General features: G+C 39.8%; 1 protein-coding gene across 2 annotated transcripts; it reads right to left on the bottom strand.

The window, feature by feature from the left end:
- Positions 1-683: 683 nt before the first annotated feature.
- MUC1 (mucin 1, cell surface associated) lies at positions 684-17,890 on the bottom strand. Of its 2 annotated transcripts, XM_063439606.1 has the most exons (8): positions 17,506-17,890; positions 11,162-12,641; positions 10,804-11,041; positions 10,494-10,567; positions 5,882-6,018; positions 4,406-4,524; positions 4,185-4,328; positions 684-2,733 (listed from the first exon to the last, which is right to left on the bottom strand). In XM_063439606.1, the coding sequence occupies exons 1-8, from the start codon at positions 17,564-17,566 to the stop codon at positions 2,665-2,667; spliced, it is 2,322 nt and encodes a 773-aa protein (XP_063295676.1). In that variant the 5' UTR covers positions 17,567-17,890; the 3' UTR covers positions 684-2,664. The 2 variants fall into 2 exon arrangements, with proteins under 2 accessions (XP_063295676.1, XP_063295675.1); XM_063439605.1 differs by having other exon boundaries at positions 10,804-12,641.
- Positions 17,891-19,396: the final 1,506 nt, after the last annotated feature.

The raw sequence follows: 19,396 nt of genomic DNA, 5'->3' as shown, positions 1-19,396 counted from the left end.
GTTTTTAAAATCCAGCTGAAACACATGTACCATTCATTATTGGAAAACACAACAAAGATTGGTTCACATTAAAATAGGCTATACTAAAGTATACATTATTGTTATTATTATTTCAGAGGAAATGATTTATACTAAAATCACGCATATTTTCCTCCTATTTATTAGTGATTTGCCAGTAAGGAAACCCTATCTTACTGGCACAAATAGGGGTATATGTATGGGTACTAGGCCGTTACGTGCAATTTTAATGTGACGTTTTTTATAAGTGTGTGTGACAATAGAGTATTTGTAATGTTGCCAGCAACAGTTATGGCACGCATTATAACTACACATCTTTAATGTACCTACATCAAAAAACATAAAACATGCAAATAAACTGTTTTTAAATGACACAGAATCATATTAAAGGTGACTTTGTGAAAAATGATTTCCTCGTTGTATTGTACAGTCATCAGTACTAATCATTCTTTTACCTGCCACCCTCACTGGCAATATGAGCTATGGGGCGTGTGATCACTGATCGAAATGTCCTCATTTCCTTACACTATAATTTACAATGCTAAACCCTCATTTTCCAAACACCACTTGTCCTGCTACATTAGGGTAAATTGGTGTAATTATAATTAAAGAGCACCTCCCATAATCACTCAGGTTGTGTCTTAACACAATAAAGACAAAACAAATTCTCAGATTATCTTTATTTTATATTAAACTAATTCTTAGAGTACAATGTAAAGGAAATTCAGCAATATATATATATATATAAATATTTACTCATACATAATACGGGAATTAAATATGCAAAGTTTGCCCTGTAGGTAGGATTAATGCTATAAGACATAGCTCTTCATCAGACCTGTCCTTCCAGTTTAGAGACAGGACTCTTGTTAAAAAGACTGAGCTTATCTCAGCAGACCATTTCCTTCAATGTCTTTGCTTACACATGCCATAACAGAGTCTGTAACATGGATGTCCAAAAAAATAGTCCCACTCAGCTCTTGTAGAACTACATTGCCCATCAAGCTTTGCTGGCAAAGCATTATGGGTAGAGTTGTTTTTTCAGCAGCTGGTAGGCTGCATTTTGCCACCAGTGCTGTATAATTAATGCCAGACCATGCTGAGGGAAATAAGGTCTGAACCTGTATATCATGGCCAGCCATTTTAGGCCTACAGTTTTCCTCTGTGTTAACGGAGTACATTTCACATCTCAAGGGCCCAGCCCTGTCTTATCCAAATGCTTCTGTGCCATTGTCTGTTATTATTTGGTTATTTGGTTAATTACATATATATATATGCAGCATTAATCCAAAGTGAAGGGCAAATGATCATCTGATAGGCCTTTGCTGAATGCCTTACACGGAAATAAATAAATTAAACATTACACTGTATGAGGAACATTGATTGAAATCCTTGTTTATATAACAAATGTTTTGTGCACAGAGACCAACCCAGTCTGGAGTGTACAAACGAAGGGCAAGGGAGGGGCAGCGTTAATAATAAAAAAGGAATTTGGCACTTGACAGCTATTTGACATTTGGCAATATCACGTCAGGATCCTTCATACTCCCACCTTCATTGTGTGGGATGCTCCGGAGCCTGACTTCCATTTACATGAGATTTTTGTTCACTGGCCAGGTTCCCTGTGTATTCCGAGACAGGATAAGAGGATTCAAAGATAACCTGTTTCTTTTTCGAATACAGTTTAGTTCACAAGCTCCGAGGGCCAGTGCTATTTTACATTCAATTTTTAGGATCATCTAGCAATGTATCGGTGTAATAAGCTATGCTCTCCCCCCACACCCTGTGTCAAACATTGCTCTCCCTTGACGTTTTACTTATTACAGTTGGGGTACATTATATAAACATTACAAGCTGCAAGAAAGTTAAAGAAAGATGAATACAGTTTGTCACACTGTGATTTGATAACCGAAAGCAGTGAAATCAGGCATAAACCTCCAGAGACGTCTTGATAAGAGCAAGTCCATACAGGTCTGTAAAGGGAGGGTTTCATTGAATTTCTCCTACCCATCCCTGTGACTGCCCTACGGCGTGTGACCGGCAGTACCCAGCTGTCTGTCACAGTGCCCTGAGCAAGTTCAGACCAAGTCTTATCAAGCTAATGAAACATCGACAAAATAAAAATCTGTCAATGTATGGATTTAGTCCAGATCAAATGCTTTTCAGTCAATGCTATTATAATAGTTTTCTGGATTCCACAAAATACTGTTATTAAATATGGTGTTATGAGTATTCTGTTTTCCGAAAGGGTAGTGTATTCTTGGCAGGCTTAAACCTGTAGTATAGTGTCTGCATGGCGTTTCGGCTGGTTATTCTTGTCCTACAGAGTTTCTTTGAGTTTTCCTTTTTCTCAAAGGATATCTTTTTCCTTTTATTTTGTTGAGGTGCAAAGTCACAGTCACAAATTGCTGAAGTAAACCCCCCAAAGATTCTGCGAAACTGAGATACGTCTGAGAAGATGGTAGATGTTTAAAGTCCGGAAGATACCTCGGTCTGCAAATAACGTTGTGTTCATTTCAGTTTGAAAGTAGTCTGTATCCACAGTTTAAAGGGGGAATATATGTTTTGTGTGATAAATGAAGCCTAGTGTCTTTCACATTAAAATTCAATCTGTTAAGGGTGCTCTTCTTGTCCCGTTTCCTCTTTTTAAAACTCGTTGGTTTGTAGGCCTTGGTTCGTGTAGGAGAACCTGCCTTTGGTTCCATTACCTGAAGCCTGCAGAGAAAGACGAAAGGTTATTTTTGAAAAATCCAGAAACATATAACATATGTGGTGACGTGATGGAGAGGTGAGGCCATACTGCCCAGTCAACTGGCAAAAATGTTCTATTAAAATGTCGAAACTCACCAGGGGCACACTCATCCTTTATGACGGGGGATAATTTACCTGTTTGCATTTGTTCATTTGTTGTAAACTCCCTGTGACCGGCAGGGCAGGAAATTGGAAAGGGGGGGAGGGATTGTGTGTTTGTCTTTGCTAGGATGTCCACATTTCAGAAGGCACTACTTATGCCTGGTGGCTTTTTACGATGTTAATGTTTAACTCTAGCCAGTAAAAGAATGTGTGCTAGTTCAGGTCCAGAAATATCCACTTATGTCGAATTGTGCAATGTGTAAACAGGGGCTATGTTTTACCATCTTATCACCCTTCCCCCCCCCCCCCCCCCACACTTCTTACAGTTTAAGACCATGCTTTGTATTCTGCTATCTCTTTGACAACGTTGAAAACATAGAACACAAGATAAATGGGAAGCAGCTATTAGCAATACACAATTCATAGCCGGAAATATTGAAGGGAGCAGAATGACTTGCCTCTGGTAAGACAAATCCCTAATTCCTTTAATTAATGCAGTCTACACCCAGGTAACGAACACACCTGCTGATACACAGCATTCCGCTCATGCTCACAATACAGAGTGAATTGTGTTTGACAGTATAGCAATCAGAGTTCTAATTAAAAATGTGAATTTGTTTCCCAGAACAGGGTCACCTTGAATCTGTCATTTCCCTGCAGATGGTCCAAAAAATTTTTTTCTTACAAGTTACAAGTTCTATGTTACTGCTAGAACACAAACCCTGCCAAGTATCACAGAAGAACACTGTTTAGGTGAGGAAAGAGATGACAATAAGAAGATGTTTGTGAATGTGGTACAAATGCTATCTGAGTTAAGATGTGTGAATGTGTTTGCTATAACTGCAACACTCTCTTTTTCAAGTTTAAAGGAACTTGGAATTTTGTGAGTGATTATAGTGAGATCAGGTTATTATAGTGAGTCAGGTTACTGATTGTAGTTAATGGTGAGCATATCAACAGGAACTGGAACCGAAATTAGAAGGCGCCTTTGCCAAGCGTAATATGGCATACTATGCTGGGCAGATTCTGGCAAACACAGTGGGTAGATATGCTGGTAAGAATCAGACATACACAGCATGTTACCAGGAAGAATGTATTTTGCTTTCACTAGTTTTAAAGAATGTCCGGTAGAGGTGTTGTTGGCCAACTAAGTGGTAGTTATATTATTGACCTTCATGGGCTGAAAGCCAGTTAGGAATTAAACCTACGACAAGACAAAGAGATTTGAAGAGGTACAGGAAATATTGCAGCTGGTGCACTGACTACTAGGCTATCTCAAGCGACAGAGGCTTTCATTCCCCACGATCGCTTACCTCATTACTTTGTCCTAGCTTGTTGGGAGCTTCGTAGCGTCCGTGAGTTTGATAGGTATTGTAGTCGTTCATGGAGTGGTATGAGCCACGTGACGAAAATACATCCATGTAACCGCTGCTCTTTCGACGGCACATTGTGGTTATCTAAGTAAAAACAAGAACGTTTAAGACACACGGAAAGAATAGTGCATAGGGAAAATAAGAGATCTTTAACCACTTACCATGACAATGATGAAAATAATGGCAAGAAGAAGAATGACAGACGCCAGGACAAGCAAGGCAATTCCCCACCCGGGCACACCGGTACTTGTTGTGGTAGACTGTATCGGCGAACTACTAACTGGAATAAAAAAAATAATAAAATGTGTTATTTTCCAGGAATCTATTATTCTGTTGGATAAAAAGGCAGAAGGTTTGTGTGGTTAAAGGATAAGCTTGACAAATTCAAGCCCTTTCTTGAAACTTTAACTACTTTGTTGTTATAGCACTTTGTAAAGGGATATGTACCTAGCCATGCTCTGCTCAGAAACCACTGCACCGCTCCCGAATTTGTATAAATGTAAATCATTGCAGTGGAAAAGGTGTGTTTTCAAGGTTTCTGTACATTGTACTGATGGTACATTACTAAGAGAGTTGCGTTACTATAGCACTATTAAACCTTTTCAGCATTGCAACAGTATAGCATCGTCATAATGAATGTCAACATTTTAAAGCCAACATTTTAATTTCATTATTAATGTGAATCCGGGCAATTTTGGGTCAAAGAGATTGTCCATATCCCAGTTTAGTCAAAGATACTAGCTCCAGACAAAAACATAATATTCAGGGATATATTTTAATTAGTTAGGTAATAACTTCTTGATCCAAGGAGAAATCTGACATATCTGCCATTCTGGGGTCAAGAAGGATTTTTTTTTCCTAGTTTGCTGCAAAATTGGAAGTTCTTCAAACTGGCTTTTTTTTGTCTTCTGTTGGATCAATGGAAAATAAAGACGTGAAAAATGCTGAACTTGATGGAGGCATGTCTCTTTTCAGCTATGTTACTATGTAATCAGCCTCGGTCCATCTAAGCTGCATCTAACCACGTTGATGTAATTGAAAACGACACCTTCTTCAGCGAGAGCCAGTGAGGTCTTAAAACAACCCAATTACACTAATGGACGATGTTGATTATGAAAATATTATTTTAAAGGGACACTTTAAACACCATTATTACTGCAGCTCTCTGCACTGATTATGGCGTAAGTAGATTCTCCATGCAATCCTTCTGGGTATTATTCAAAATGTTTTCTACGGGTATTTACAAAATATGGGGTACTCCCCTAGAACCAATTGGGTGAGAAGCTTCACGTTCTCGTTGACAGAAGCGTGGCGCTTAAAAATCAACAGCTCTTTTGTGCAGTGGAATCTCTCAGGGGCAGATGGGAAGGCTACTAGTGCTGGTTGAAAGTGGTTTGACAAAAAACAGGAATTGAGCAGCCATTTAGCTTGCAATGTCCCTTTAATTTGAAGAGCGCAGTTTACACTAATCCCGATTCAGGTATATATCTTTTTTTTTTGAAGGAGTACACTGATCCCTGTACTGACGTGGGCAAGGTAAACACATCACATACTGATTTCTCTGCCTACTTGTTAGCAAAGTAAACAGTGTGTTAAAATGCATGCAGTGTACACTCATACAGATCTGTTCCACTTACCAGTAACATCAGTAACTGTGAGCCCATTAATAGTGTTGCCAGCTGTTGCTAATTTATCATTTAGAATTGTCTGGGCACTGTTGACACTCCCCTGACTGGAGAACTGGACTTTCGTGTCTGCAATCACAGATCCCGATCTGCAAGTAGGACCGTAAAGCATTAATAAAGTTTACACAGTTATACACAGAATGTGGGCTGATATTACGAAAATCGACAAAAATGTAGAGAGAAGTAGCTCAAGTGTTATGCCATTGATTCCTATGCCATCTTGTCTAAGTAACCGGCGGACAGACTTTGTTGAGCAGGTTCCTCTAGTCTAGTGGTATAGAGAGAAGGAAACCCCGACCACAATAGTAGAACATAAACTCCATCGACCTTGTCTTGCGATAAGAGGGGGCGTCATTAACACCACCAGAGGATTGATAGAGAGAAGTTGGAGTTTTTTTTTTATTTATTTAAAATACTATCCAGGCTAGACCCACATCTATAGAGTAATATGACTCAACCTTATCTTATGGTCTGTGTCACTTTCTCTCCTTCTACACATAACTATACACAAGAGCAATATCAAAACACGGATGTATTTATTGGGACATCTTAAAGATTTGGCTGTAGTAATATTGCCGTTATTCATATACTTACCATGTTTATCTAATTTCCAATGGGACTATTTAAACCTAAGGGGTTTAAATTAGGTAGATGCCTAATTTGTGCCAAGTACAATAGTCATTATACAAATTGGGTTCATTTTGGCAGGTGTTAATATTATATATATATTTGTGTACGGGATTATGAAAAGGGGCGTACATTCCCAATAGGTTTAGTTTTAACAAATAATAGTCGGTTGAGGTGTGCCGAAACCGACGAGAGGCTAGGCCTGCAAAAAAGAGGGCCCGCCTGGTTGTAGTGAACTGATAAGAGGGTGTGGTGGGAGGGGAACTTCCGGATCGACGAAGACAGGTAAGCAGGGGTTTGTTAGGCTTATATAGGGCTTTAAATCCCTCCCACAATTTCAGGCATATGCCTTCTATATATACTATTTCACATTAAAACCATAAAAAGTTGTGAAACTACTGGAACTCATTTATTGTATCCAGTTATTTTCCAAAGATGATAGATTCTATTTACTGCAATACATGCGTGTATCAATATGGTACGGAATGTGGAGGCATGCCCTATTTATGGGACATTATGTAACAAGAGTTACTTGTGCACTATCCCAAATCCCTATGCATGTTTAAATAACTGAAGGTTTTTAGTACCACTCCAATGGCCATTAGATGTAAACCCACCTGCCACGTCAAGGCGAACCTCTTAGGGGAGTCCTACACTAACAATTCACCTTGCTTCCTTCAGCTTCAGGTAAAACAATCTCTTTTTCTAAACCTCTACATACTTATTCATCCTTAATGGGGAACATTGGGTATTATTATGCCTATGGAGGCCAATACCCTTGTTAAGAAAATTAAACCAGGGAGACCCAATTGGTAATAAGAAATAAATTAGAAATAAAAAAAAACAAAGCCATAATAAAATTGAACCAACGTTGGTACCATGGGGGTATTAGAGTTAGCAAGCATTTTTCAGACAAACTTAAGTTTGAAAAAAGAAGCCAAATAATTAGGAAGATAATCAAGGGAGACAAAGTTAATATCTCTCCTTTAGATATAGGTAAAGCTTTTGCCTCATACTGCAGGACTCTTGTATAATCTCCAATCGGAACGGGCAACCTCAGAAGCAATCTGCGAGTTCCTCAAAAAATTAAAATTACCAAGATTGTGCGAGGAAAACTTGAAGAAATTTAGTTCTCCACTGACCCTGGATGAGATCTCTAAATCAATTAAAGACCTTAAGGTGGGACATTCCCCAGGGCCGGATGATTACACAGCCCGTTTCTATAAGATAATGGAACCTACCATAGCTGCAATCTTACTAAAAGTATTTGGAGAAATAGATAAGGGTTGCCTGTTCCCATTGGAGATGCTACAAGCCTGTATAACCCCGATTCTTAAACCTGACAAAGATCATAATTCCGTCACTAATGATCAAACAGGCTTTGTTAAGGACCGTGAGGGAGGCGATAACGTTCGCAAACTGTTACATCTGATCCATATCTGCAAATCTATTTTCTTCCTGGTGGCCTTCGTGGCTCTGGACGCCAAAAATCCCTTTGACAGAGTTAGCTGGCACTATCTGTCGGATGTCTTGGAGGTGTTCGGAGTCACAAGGGCTATACTGGATAGGATTATGAGTCTTTACATTGCTCCACCTGCCACGGTCTCGGGAAATGGGTTCAACTCAGAATGGTTTGGGGTAGCTAATGGGATGAGGCAAGGGTGCCCATTGACCCCAATGTTGTTTGCACTTTCAATAGAACTCTTGGCAGCTTATATAAGACAGGAGGAGGAAATCTTGGGAATTCGCTATTGCGACCAGACTTCAAAGATCATGTTATATGCAGATGATGTAGTTATGACTTTTTCTAATCCAGAAACATCTCTGTTGGCAGTTTTGAAATGCATTCACGATTTTGGTAGAGTAAATTAAATTTAAAAAAAGGCACAAGTAATTCATTCTAGTGTACCGATTGACCAACTATATAGATTGGGAGATTCGTACCCATTTAATTGGTTTAAGAATGAAATTCTTTATTTGGGGATAAAATTAAGTTTTGGTTTATGATAGTAAACAATAATTATAACCACTTATATCAGGACTTAAAACTTACCATAAACAAATGGGGGAATGTATATATATCTTGGCTGGGGAGAATAAACGCTGTATGATCTTATTTAGGGCCAAAACTGGAATATCTATTAAGAACTCTTCCTATGAGAGTACCCAAACGTACGATACACAAATTCCAGGAATTATTTATTAAGTTTGTATGGGGGGAGGCCTAGACCCAGAATTTCCTCCTCAAATTTGTCTTGCAAATTAAAAGATGGGGGACATCACATCCCTTCCCGGTGTATACTTGATTTATGACTCCATAATGCTATCCCATTTGATTAAATCTAAATTTAAGGTCCTAGAAAATTGTTTATGGTTAGGTTATAAAAGCTACGTTTTATCCAACCAGAACCCTTTTCTCTTGCTTTTGGCAGATAACTTGGCTATTAAACGACCTAATGTGGAAAATAAAGTCTTGGTGAATAAAGACTGGGGGAAATTTATCACGGTACCCATCTATTAAGATGGAATCATAATAGTAAAGAATTTATCTCCTTGGATGCTCCTATAGAAGCTTTGTCCTTATATCTTGATAATATAAATATAAGGAGTTGGGTAAATGCTGGCATTGTATATTTTGGAGACTTATTTGACGGAGTGATTTTTAGACCATTCACTCTATGTACATGTATGGAATTTCCAGCAAAGAATGCCTTACTTACTTTAAATTTTTAAAAAAAGCTGGATATACTCTATGACCTAGATAGTGGCTCCAATTTGTCTTCTAAGATTAGAGAATTATTTTAGACGAGCAAAACGGGTACAAAGCTTTGTGGGACTATGAAATGGGAAATTGAGCTGAGCACAGAATTTGTATCCAGTGAATGGGTTACCGCTTTGAAAATTATCTAAAAATTTTACACAGATGGTATCTGACACCACACAGGTTACGTAAGTTTCAACCCAGCATTAGTGATCTTTGTTGGAGATGCGAGAGGGAAACTGGAACTATATGGCATGTATGGTGGGAATGTATCTCCCTATTACCCTTGAAGGTCAAGTTAGAAAATGAACTTCCAAGTTTAACACAGTCCCATATTGATCTGCCCCTCCCGCCCCCAACTCTTTTTGTTCCATTTGGATTTCCCCAAATCGAAAGAAGAAATAAAAATGCAAATTGTGCATATATTAATGGCCACTAAAGTCTGTTTGGCGAGAAAATGGAGATCTGAGGCGATCCCTAAGTGGACTGAAATTGCCTCACAGATGAACTATCAGAGATTCATGGAGACGGCTGTATATGTTAGTCTTGATAACCTGGGGTTATATAATGACATATGGAGACTCTGGCCTCTGGATACAGACTTGCCTGAGACTCCTTCCAACTAACGCCTCCCCACTCTCACGCCGGGACAGGTATGAATGGTTGTGTGAATGGAGTTTGATTTTGTAATAGATACTTTTAATAGAATTACACTTTAACACTCTATTAGATTTAAAATAAGTTTTGGATAAAGAAAAGGGAAAGGGAAACTGAGGGGACGTGGGAAAAAAAAGGGGGAAATAGGGAAGGAGGAAGTGAAAAAGAACAAAGATCGCAGCAAATAAAATGGTCGCTTTAATTTTCCTACGCTTTTGATCAATCCCCTTCAGTATCATAAATATTTGAATCACCTATTTTATCACTGAGGAATTGACACAATGGTGAAACAGAAGAATAAAAACTGATCAGCTCTTAATTTCTAAATCTGAGTGTCAAAAAAGAAAAGAAAAGAAAATGAAATTGCATTTAGAGAAGTGTGCATGGTAAAAACATTGTGATTTAAAGAAATCGATCTATTGTTCTATAGTTTCTATTAAAAAATTTCATTCAGATTCTTTACTGTAAAAGTCTCTTGTTTATAGATTTATTAGGGGTTTGAATAATAATGGAACTCACCGGAACTGCAGAATTTCTGTTCCTAGATATGAATTTTGAGTGCTGCATCCAGAGCAGTTGTAAACTATATTAAACTGTAAAGAAAAGGAAGAATAAGATTTAGCCATACATGAGGGGTACAATAACAATAGACATCTCAGTAATTTCAGAAGAAATAGAGAGAGCATGAACAAAGTTAGCAATACTCAGATATAAAACCAGACATAGGGCTTCGACAGGTGTCTCACAGATTCTAGATGGTATAATGAGAAAACCTGGATGGAGAAGGCTGCGGAAAATGAAATAAAGTAGGTATCAGGGAACTATTTACCATTTCTTTAACCTTGGTTGCTAGGTCATTGTAAGCCACTGACGTGGCATCATTGAGAGATGTGGTGTAGTCCTTGTTCGTAATACGCATCTGCACATACACTGATGGAGGAGCTGCAGTAGATAATGGAGGGGCGATGGGGGTTGTATTTGCTGTGGATGCATTGGTATTCGGTTGGCTGGTTGCTGTGGATATACTGGTACTTGGAGCTGTGGTTGCTGTGGATACAGTGGTATTCGTCTGTGATGTAGATCCTGTGGTGTTTGCAAAGTTGGTTGCTGTGGATCCTGTGGTGTGTACTGTGGATCCTGTGACATTCGGGGAGTTGGTTGCTGTGGATCCTGTGACATTCGGGGAGTTGGTTGCTGTGGATCCTGTGACATTTGGTGAGATGGTTGCTGTGGATCCTGTGACATTTGGGGAGTTGGTTGCTGTGGATCCTGTGGTGTGTGCTGTGGATCCTGTGACATTTGGGGAGTTGGTTGCTGTGGATCCTGTGACATTTGGGGAGTTGGTTGCTGTGGATCCTGTGACATTTGGGGAGTTGGTTGCTGTGGATCCTGTGACATTCGGGGAGTTGGTTGCTGTGGATCCTGTGACATTTGGTGAGATGGTTGCTGTGGATCCTGTGACATTCGGGGAGTTGGTTGCTGTGGATCCTGTGACATTTGGTGAGATGGTTGCTGTGGATCCTGTGACATTTGGGGAGTTGGTTGCTGTGGATCCTGTGGTGTGTGCTGTGGATCCTGTGAAATTTGGGGAGTTGGTTGCTGTGGATCCTGTGACATTTGGGGAGTTGGTTGCTGTGGATCCTGTGACATTCGGGTTGTTGGTTGCTGTGGATCCTGTGACATTCGGGGAGTTGGTTGCTGTGGATCCTGTGACATTTGGTGAGATGGTTGCTGTGGATCCTGTGACATTCGGGGAGTTGGTTGCTGTGGATCCTGTGACATTTGGGGGGTTGGTTGCTGTGGATCCTGTGACATTCGGGGGGTTGGTTGCTGTGGATCCTGTGACATTTGGTGAGATGGTTGCTGTGGATCCTGTGACATTCGGGGAGTTGGTTGCTGTGGATTCTGTGACATTCGGGGAGTTGGTTGCTGTGGATTCTGTGACATTCGGGGAGTTGGTTTCTGTGGATCCTGTGACATTTGGTGAGATGGTTGCTGTGGATCCTGTGACATTCGGGGAGTTGGTTGCTGTGGATTCTGTGACATTCTGGGAGTTGGTTGCTGTGGATCCTGTGACGTTTGGGGAGTTGGTTGCTGTGGATCCTGTGACGTTTGGGGAGTTGGTTGCTGTGGATCCTGTGACATTTGGGGAGTTGGTTGCTGTGGATCCTGTGACATTTGGGGAGTTGGTTGCTGTGGATCCTGTGACATTTGGTGAGATGGTTGCTGTGGATTCTGTGACATTTGGTGAGATGGTTGCTGTGGATCCTGTGACATTTGGTGAGATGGTTGCTGTGGATCCTGTGACATTTGGGGAGTTGGTTGTTGTGGATCCTGTGACATTTGGGGAGTTGGTTGCTGTTGATATGGTATTCAGTGATATAGTTTCAGTGGTGTTTGGAACTGTGGTTGATGTATTAGTTGATGTGGTTGCAGTGGTGTTCTGTGTACTGGGTGTTGTGAATACAGTGGTTTTTGTTGGTGTTGTGGATTCAGAAGTGTTTGCCGAGCTGGCTTCTGTAAATAAAGTGGTATTTTGTGAATTGGTTGTTGTAGATGCAGCAGTACTTGTTACATGTGTTACTGTTGATTCAGTGGTATTTGTGGTTACATTGCTGCTTGGTGAGCTGGTAAACGTGGAGTCTGTGGGTGACTGAGCACTTGCCTCTAAAAATAAAAAAAAAACATGGTTTATGATCAAAATCTCTATAAATTGTATACCACAACAGTGAGCACAATGAAGCAGAACCTTTGTGACTGAATATTAGTGTAATATTTGTGGTGTTTACTCTACTCCTATTCACTTCTCAGACCTTCTCTCTTCTAACATGTTCACAGTTTGACATTCTTTCTTTTCCACCATGCTCCATTTACATTTGTCTGTCCTCGACACTAATCCATGGCTAAGCCCCTTACAGCACGGGGAGAAGACAAAAGGTCTGCGTGAAGGACACAGATGGACAAACATGGGGGCAGTACGACGGGGTGAGAAAAGAAGAATGAGAGCAGGTTGTAGTCAAAGATCTGAATGTCAAGTGGTAGCAGAGTAGAGGCGAGATAGGGGCAGACTGGGAGCAAGGCCACAGCATTGCATAGGAGAGCAAACAACTAGCAGAGAGGAAGGTGAAGAGAAGGATATACCTGGAAAATATCGGAGGAATGAAAATGTATTTATTTATAAAATATTTTACCAGGATGGATACATTGAGATTTCTCTCGTTTTCAAGTATGTCCTGGGTGAAATAGAGAAAAACAATATATAAAATGATGAAGTGATAGAACAGCAGACCTAGGGGAAACAGGAGTTGTGAATATGACAGATTTCGAGCAAGACAGAAGACCTAGAAGTGAAGCCCTTCTTCTCCCCTAACGTTCTCTTCTCCCCTAACGTTCTTCTATTTGGCCTTTGTCCACTATCTTTCCAGAAACCAGTTATTTTTTCACCCACTCCTGGTGTGCGGTTCTCTTTTTATTCTATGCCCCCAATCTCTCTATCTTTCTTTTATACCACCTTCCTCTATTCCACCTTACATGGTAAGGTCACATTCCCTGTCCAGATTTATACAGTCAGCCCATATACAGTCATAACACGTTCTCTGTCAGTATAATGATATAATTGCTAGTTTGGATGCTTCGAAACCTGTGCCTGTGAGATATTGTTTACCAGGTGATTACCCAGATTGCAGTACAAATACCCCATGCTCGAGTCCTTAGTACGGGCAGGCCTGTCACAGGTCTACCAAGCCTGTGTTTGTATTCTGATCTGGCATGCAAATTTACTGCAGCTAACTGAATGTTTGTTTTGAAATGGAATCCTCCTGGGGGTGCAGATCTTGACTGCAGTACATGTTTGGGAATTAGTGAATCCACAGGAGGAGGAACAGTGAGGGGACCAGAGCGGATTTGGCATCATCATGAAATATAGAGGAGAAAGCATGCTAGGCTTAATAATAAAGGTTTAGGCAGTTTGTTTAAATGTATCACTCCTAGTTCTGTTTAACCTTAATCACTCCCAGAATCAGGGTTTCATTTGTTATACCTGAGTCATTAATACTTGAATAAGTCCCAATGCCAATGTTACCTCTATCACTCCCTGAGTCACCATTACCTGTATCACCCCCTGAACAACTCCCTGTACAATTATTACCTGGATCACCCCCACCCCACACAACTCCCTGTACAATTATTACCTGTATCTCCCCCGAACAACTCCCTATACCATTATTAGCTGTTTCACCCTCCGAACAACTCCCTATACCATTATTACCTGTATCACCCCCCGAACAACTCCCTGTACAACTATTAACTGTATCACCCCCGAACAACTCCCTATACCATTATTACCTCTATCACCCCCAAACAACTCCCTATACCATTATTACCTGTATCACCCCCCAAACAACTCCCTATACCATTATTACCTGTATCACCCCCCCCAAACAACTCCCTATACCATTATGACCTGGATCACCCCCCAAACAACTCCCTATACCATTATTACCTGTATCACCCCCTAAACAACTCCCTATACCATTATGTCCTGGATCACCCCCTGAACAACTCCCTATACCATTATTACCTGGATCACACCCTGAACAACTCCCTATACCATTATGTCCTGGATCACACCCACCCCAAACAACTCCCTGTACAATAATTAACTGTATCACCCCCCGAACAACTCCCTATTCCATTATTATCTGGATCACCCCCGAACAACTCCCTGTATCATTATCCTTATTACCTGGATCACCCCCCCCCCCCAACAACTCCCTGTACCACTATTACCTGTATCACTCCCTGAGTCACTATTACGTGTATCACATCCCGAAACAACTCCCTGTACCATTATTACCTGTATTTCATTCTGTTCCACTCAGCCATATATAACTCCCTGTACCATTATTACCTGTATCACCCCCCGAACAACTCCCTATACCATTATTACCTGGATCACCCCCGAACAACTCCCTATACCATTATTACCTGGATGACCCCCCAAACAACTCCCTATACCATTATTACCTGTATCACCCCCCGAACAACTCCCTATACCATTATTACCTGGATCACCCCCGAACAACTCCCTATACCCTTATTACCTGTATCACCCCCTGAACAACTCCCTATACAATTATTACCTGTATCATCTATAAGTCAACATTACCTGTATCAACCCCAAAACCACTGCCTGCACCATTACTACCTGCATTACCCCCTGAATTACCATGTCACGTATCACTCCTTAACCATCAATACCTGTATCACTTGTTGATATATTACCTGTATCAGCCCCCAATCTATTATCTCCACCCCTCAATCCTTTATTACCCGTCTCACTCACTAAGCCATAACTATATCCATAACTCCGTGAGCAATTATTAACAGTTTCACTCCCTGAGCGATGATTACCAGTATCACTTTCTGATATATTGCCTGTATCAACCCCCAGTATCTATTATTATTTCTACCTCTCCCCTTACTTTATTACCTGTCTCACACACTAAGCCATAACTATTTCCATAACTCGGTGAGCAATTATTAACTGTTTCACTCCCTGAGTGATGATTACCAGTATCACTTTCTGATATATTACTTGTATCAACCCACAATCTATTATTAATTCTGCCCACCTACTTTATTACCTGTCTCATTCGCCAAGCCATTACTAAATCTATACTCCATGAGCGATTATTAACGGTATCACTCCCTGAGTCATTATTAACCGTATCACTCCCTGAGTCATTATTAACTGTATCACTCTCTGAGCCATTATTAATTGTTTTACTCCCTTAGTCATTACCACCAAGATCAGTGTGAGTCATTATCCCAATCACCCTCCCGCAAGGTTATTATTAACCTGTATCCCCCTTGAGCGTATAGTCTTTGTAACCCTATTAGGACTGTAGTGGCCATAACCCTTCCCAAACCACTATGGTTTTCTAGGAATGAAAAAAGGACAATAAAAGGCAGGTCAGAATGTGTGTTTGTTTGACTTTCAGATAAGCAAAGGGAGAACATAATAGAGGGAATTGTAGTAAGGGATAGGGGAGGGTTAAAAGGAGAAGATAAAAGATGGGTGGATAAAAACAAGAGAGGAAATTAGATAAACAGAGAGAGCAAATGACTAGCAGGAAATTAGGTAGATTGTGAGAGTTAGATAAAAGAGAAATTAAATGGATGGACAGAGCAGGAGACAAACTGGAATGAGACGGATGGAAAGAGTGTGAGACAACCTGGGAATAAGATGGACAGAGAGAGGGCAAGGGATACATTGAGAATTAGATGGATGGAGAAAGAACAAGAGACAGACTGAAAATGAGAAGAATGGAGGTAGCAAGAGACAGACAGAAATGGTATATATGGAGAGAGAAAGAGACTATCAGTAGATACAATGAAATCAGTGAGCATGAGACAGACTTTTAATGAAATAAACGAAAGACAGCGAGAAATAGTCAGGGAGGGAGATGGAAGAGAGAGAGAGAGAAAAACAGGTGTAATTAGACAAATGAAAATAACAGCAAGTGACAGACAGGGAATAAGATGGAAGGAGAGAGCAAGAGACAGACTAGGAATGAGAACAATGGGGAGTGCAATAGGTAAAATAAAATCGCCAGAGAGATAGTAAAAAAAAAGATGGAATGGTGAAGGACAAGGAGAGCAAAATACAGAGAATGACACAGAGAGAGCAAGAGAAAGACTGGGAATAAAGTGGACAGAGAGTGCAGGAGAAAGACTGGGAATAAAGTGGACAGAGAGTGCAGGAGACAGACTGGGAGTAAGATGGACAGAGTATGCAGAGTATGGGAATAAAATGGACAGAGAGTGCAGGAGAAAGACTGGGAATAAAGTGGACAGAGAGTGCAGGAGACAGACTGGGAGTAAGATGGACAGAGTATGCAGAGTATGGGAATAAAGTGGACAGAGAGTGCAGGAGAAAGACTGGGAATAAGATGAGCAGAGAGTGCAGTAGACAGACCGGGAATAAGATGGGCAGAGAGTGCAGTAGACAGACTGTGTATAACATGGACATAGAGTGCAGGAATAATAAGACAGACAGAGTAAGCAGAAGACAGACAGACAGGAGACAAAGAGATGGATAGACATTACAGTATGTCTATTATTTTTCTTTCACTCAGACTCAGTCTCAGTAAACAAAATCAGTATTATTCCTGCGTTCACTCAAACTCAGCAGACTATGTCACAAAATCCTCGGTGCACTCAGACTCAGCAGACAGAGTCACCGAGACCCGGCTACCAAGAACTATAGATTCAGCCTTCTCTTAGAAACGTCATTGGTATTTCAAGGTTCACGCATATGCCACCAAAAAAAAATAACTAATACTGCGTTCACTCACACTAAGCTGGCACAAACATTAATCTTCTTGCACTAACTCAGACTCAGCCAACAAAAAACCTTATTACTTAATCTTCAAAAAAAAAAAACCTGAACAGTTTTCGTAGTTTATCCAGCTTTCAGGATGGCACAAAGCATTATAGTTTCTTACTACGACAAAAATAGTTCACTTACTTAAGACACAGGACATGCAGATAAGTAGTACGAAACACATGTTCTTTGCTGAGGGGTACATCCTTTTACTCCGGGCAGTGTGGTATATCCTGTTATCGTTGGCAGATGAGTACTTCTCTGTGTCTTCTTGTGCCGTTACCTCTTTTGCTTTAGAAAGGTAGAGAACCCCTCCCAGCAGCTTTATACCTTACTTAAAACAGCCCAGCACCTGAGAGCAGGTGGATCCTCCCCCACTGGCCAAGGACACAAGAAATAGGTTTGCACAACCCAAAGCTCACTAAGCGAAGATTGTTCTACACTTCACTAAGCACCAGCTCAATGAAGCAATCGGGGCCAAAACTATTCTGTGTTTTTCCCCTAGGCACTAGCTTCCCCTCTAATAAGAATATCTAAATATCCACTGTGCAATGTAGGGCAGAAACAGAGATGCAAATGCACACAGCCGAGTATTTATTTAAACTATAACCTTTAGCTACACCCTTAAATGCTTTTTATTGATCCAGAAAAAGGCAAACAAAAAAAAATATACGCCCATTTTTTTCATATTCTTTTACACTTTATGGTTTTGTGACCTAGTGATATCCTGTACCATCGTACGTTTTTAAAATAGCTTAATCATTTTGTTTAAAAAAAATAAAAAATACAGCAGAATGACGGTGATGAAACTATCATTATATTGACTTGGGTTGGTTCGGGTCTGACATTATCACAATCAATGCTTAAATACAATGGCCAATATTTTTGTACTTTACCGACTCATAAACTTTCGATATTTATTAACCGACTAATTTCTCCACCCTAACGTTTTTTACCTTGGTGAAGGTATATTTCTACAGTTCTGTCTTTCTACGCTACGTTTCTAAATATCAATATTTATACACAAGGGGAGACAGACCTTGATATATTTTTTATTATATTATATTTTATTTTATTATATTTTTATATATATTATATTCTAGTTTTCATTTATTAAATGAGATACATAGAATTTGATATGTCTATCTTGTTCTGTGGAGGTATACATCAGTATTTAAAGAAAAATAAGCTTGCATACATTAATGTTTATATAGTAGGGGAGATAAACCTATATTCCTTGGCATTTATGCACGAAGGAAGTTCGATTTATGGAGCAATATATTTATATATTATTTAGTGAGAACACTTAAGTCTTGTATACATTGGTGTGATAATGTTCTAGGCCTCAATATTTAAACACTTCGGGAAACAAGACTTCTAGACTTCAGTATTCATACACAGGAGGAAAATATGTTCAGCAAAATATTAATAAATGTAGGATTGTTACAATACCCCTACACACAGAACTTTATATCCCAGAGTTTAGGACGACCATGATGTAAGTAGCCCATTACATTGACTGGGATGGGATTGAGGCGTTATCACAAGCAATGGCTAAGTACAATGGCCAATATTTCTGAACTCTACCAAATCATACATCTTCGATATTTAATAATTGACAGATTTCTTCACCCCCAAAATGTTTGAACCGGTGAAGGTAGGTTTCTACAGTTTTATATATGTACACTACATCTCTAAATATCAATATTTATGCAAATGGGAAGATAGACCTTGATATATATATAGACTTGGGAGGCAAATGTTTTCTTTTGCTGAGCGAGATACATAGAACTCAATATTTACATCTTGTTCTGCTGAGATATAGATCAGTATTTAAAGAATGATTTATAAAGAAAGTTTTCTATATACCAATATTTATATAGTACATATCTCAGTATGTATGCACAAAGCAAGTTAGCTTTCTGGAGGTGTATATTTATAGAGTATTTAGTGAGAACACTTGTGTCTTATATACACTGAGATAATGCTCTAGGCCTCAACATTGAAACACTGTGGAAAACAGAATTCAGGATTT

This window comes from Pelobates fuscus, chromosome 13 (assembly GCF_036172605.1).
Source record: "Pelobates fuscus isolate aPelFus1 chromosome 13, aPelFus1.pri, whole genome shotgun sequence".
Lineage (NCBI taxonomy): Eukaryota > Metazoa > Chordata > Amphibia > Anura > Pelobatidae > Pelobates > Pelobates fuscus.
The sequence above is the reverse complement of the archived record's forward strand: the minus strand, read 5'-3'. Positions and strand labels throughout refer to the sequence as shown.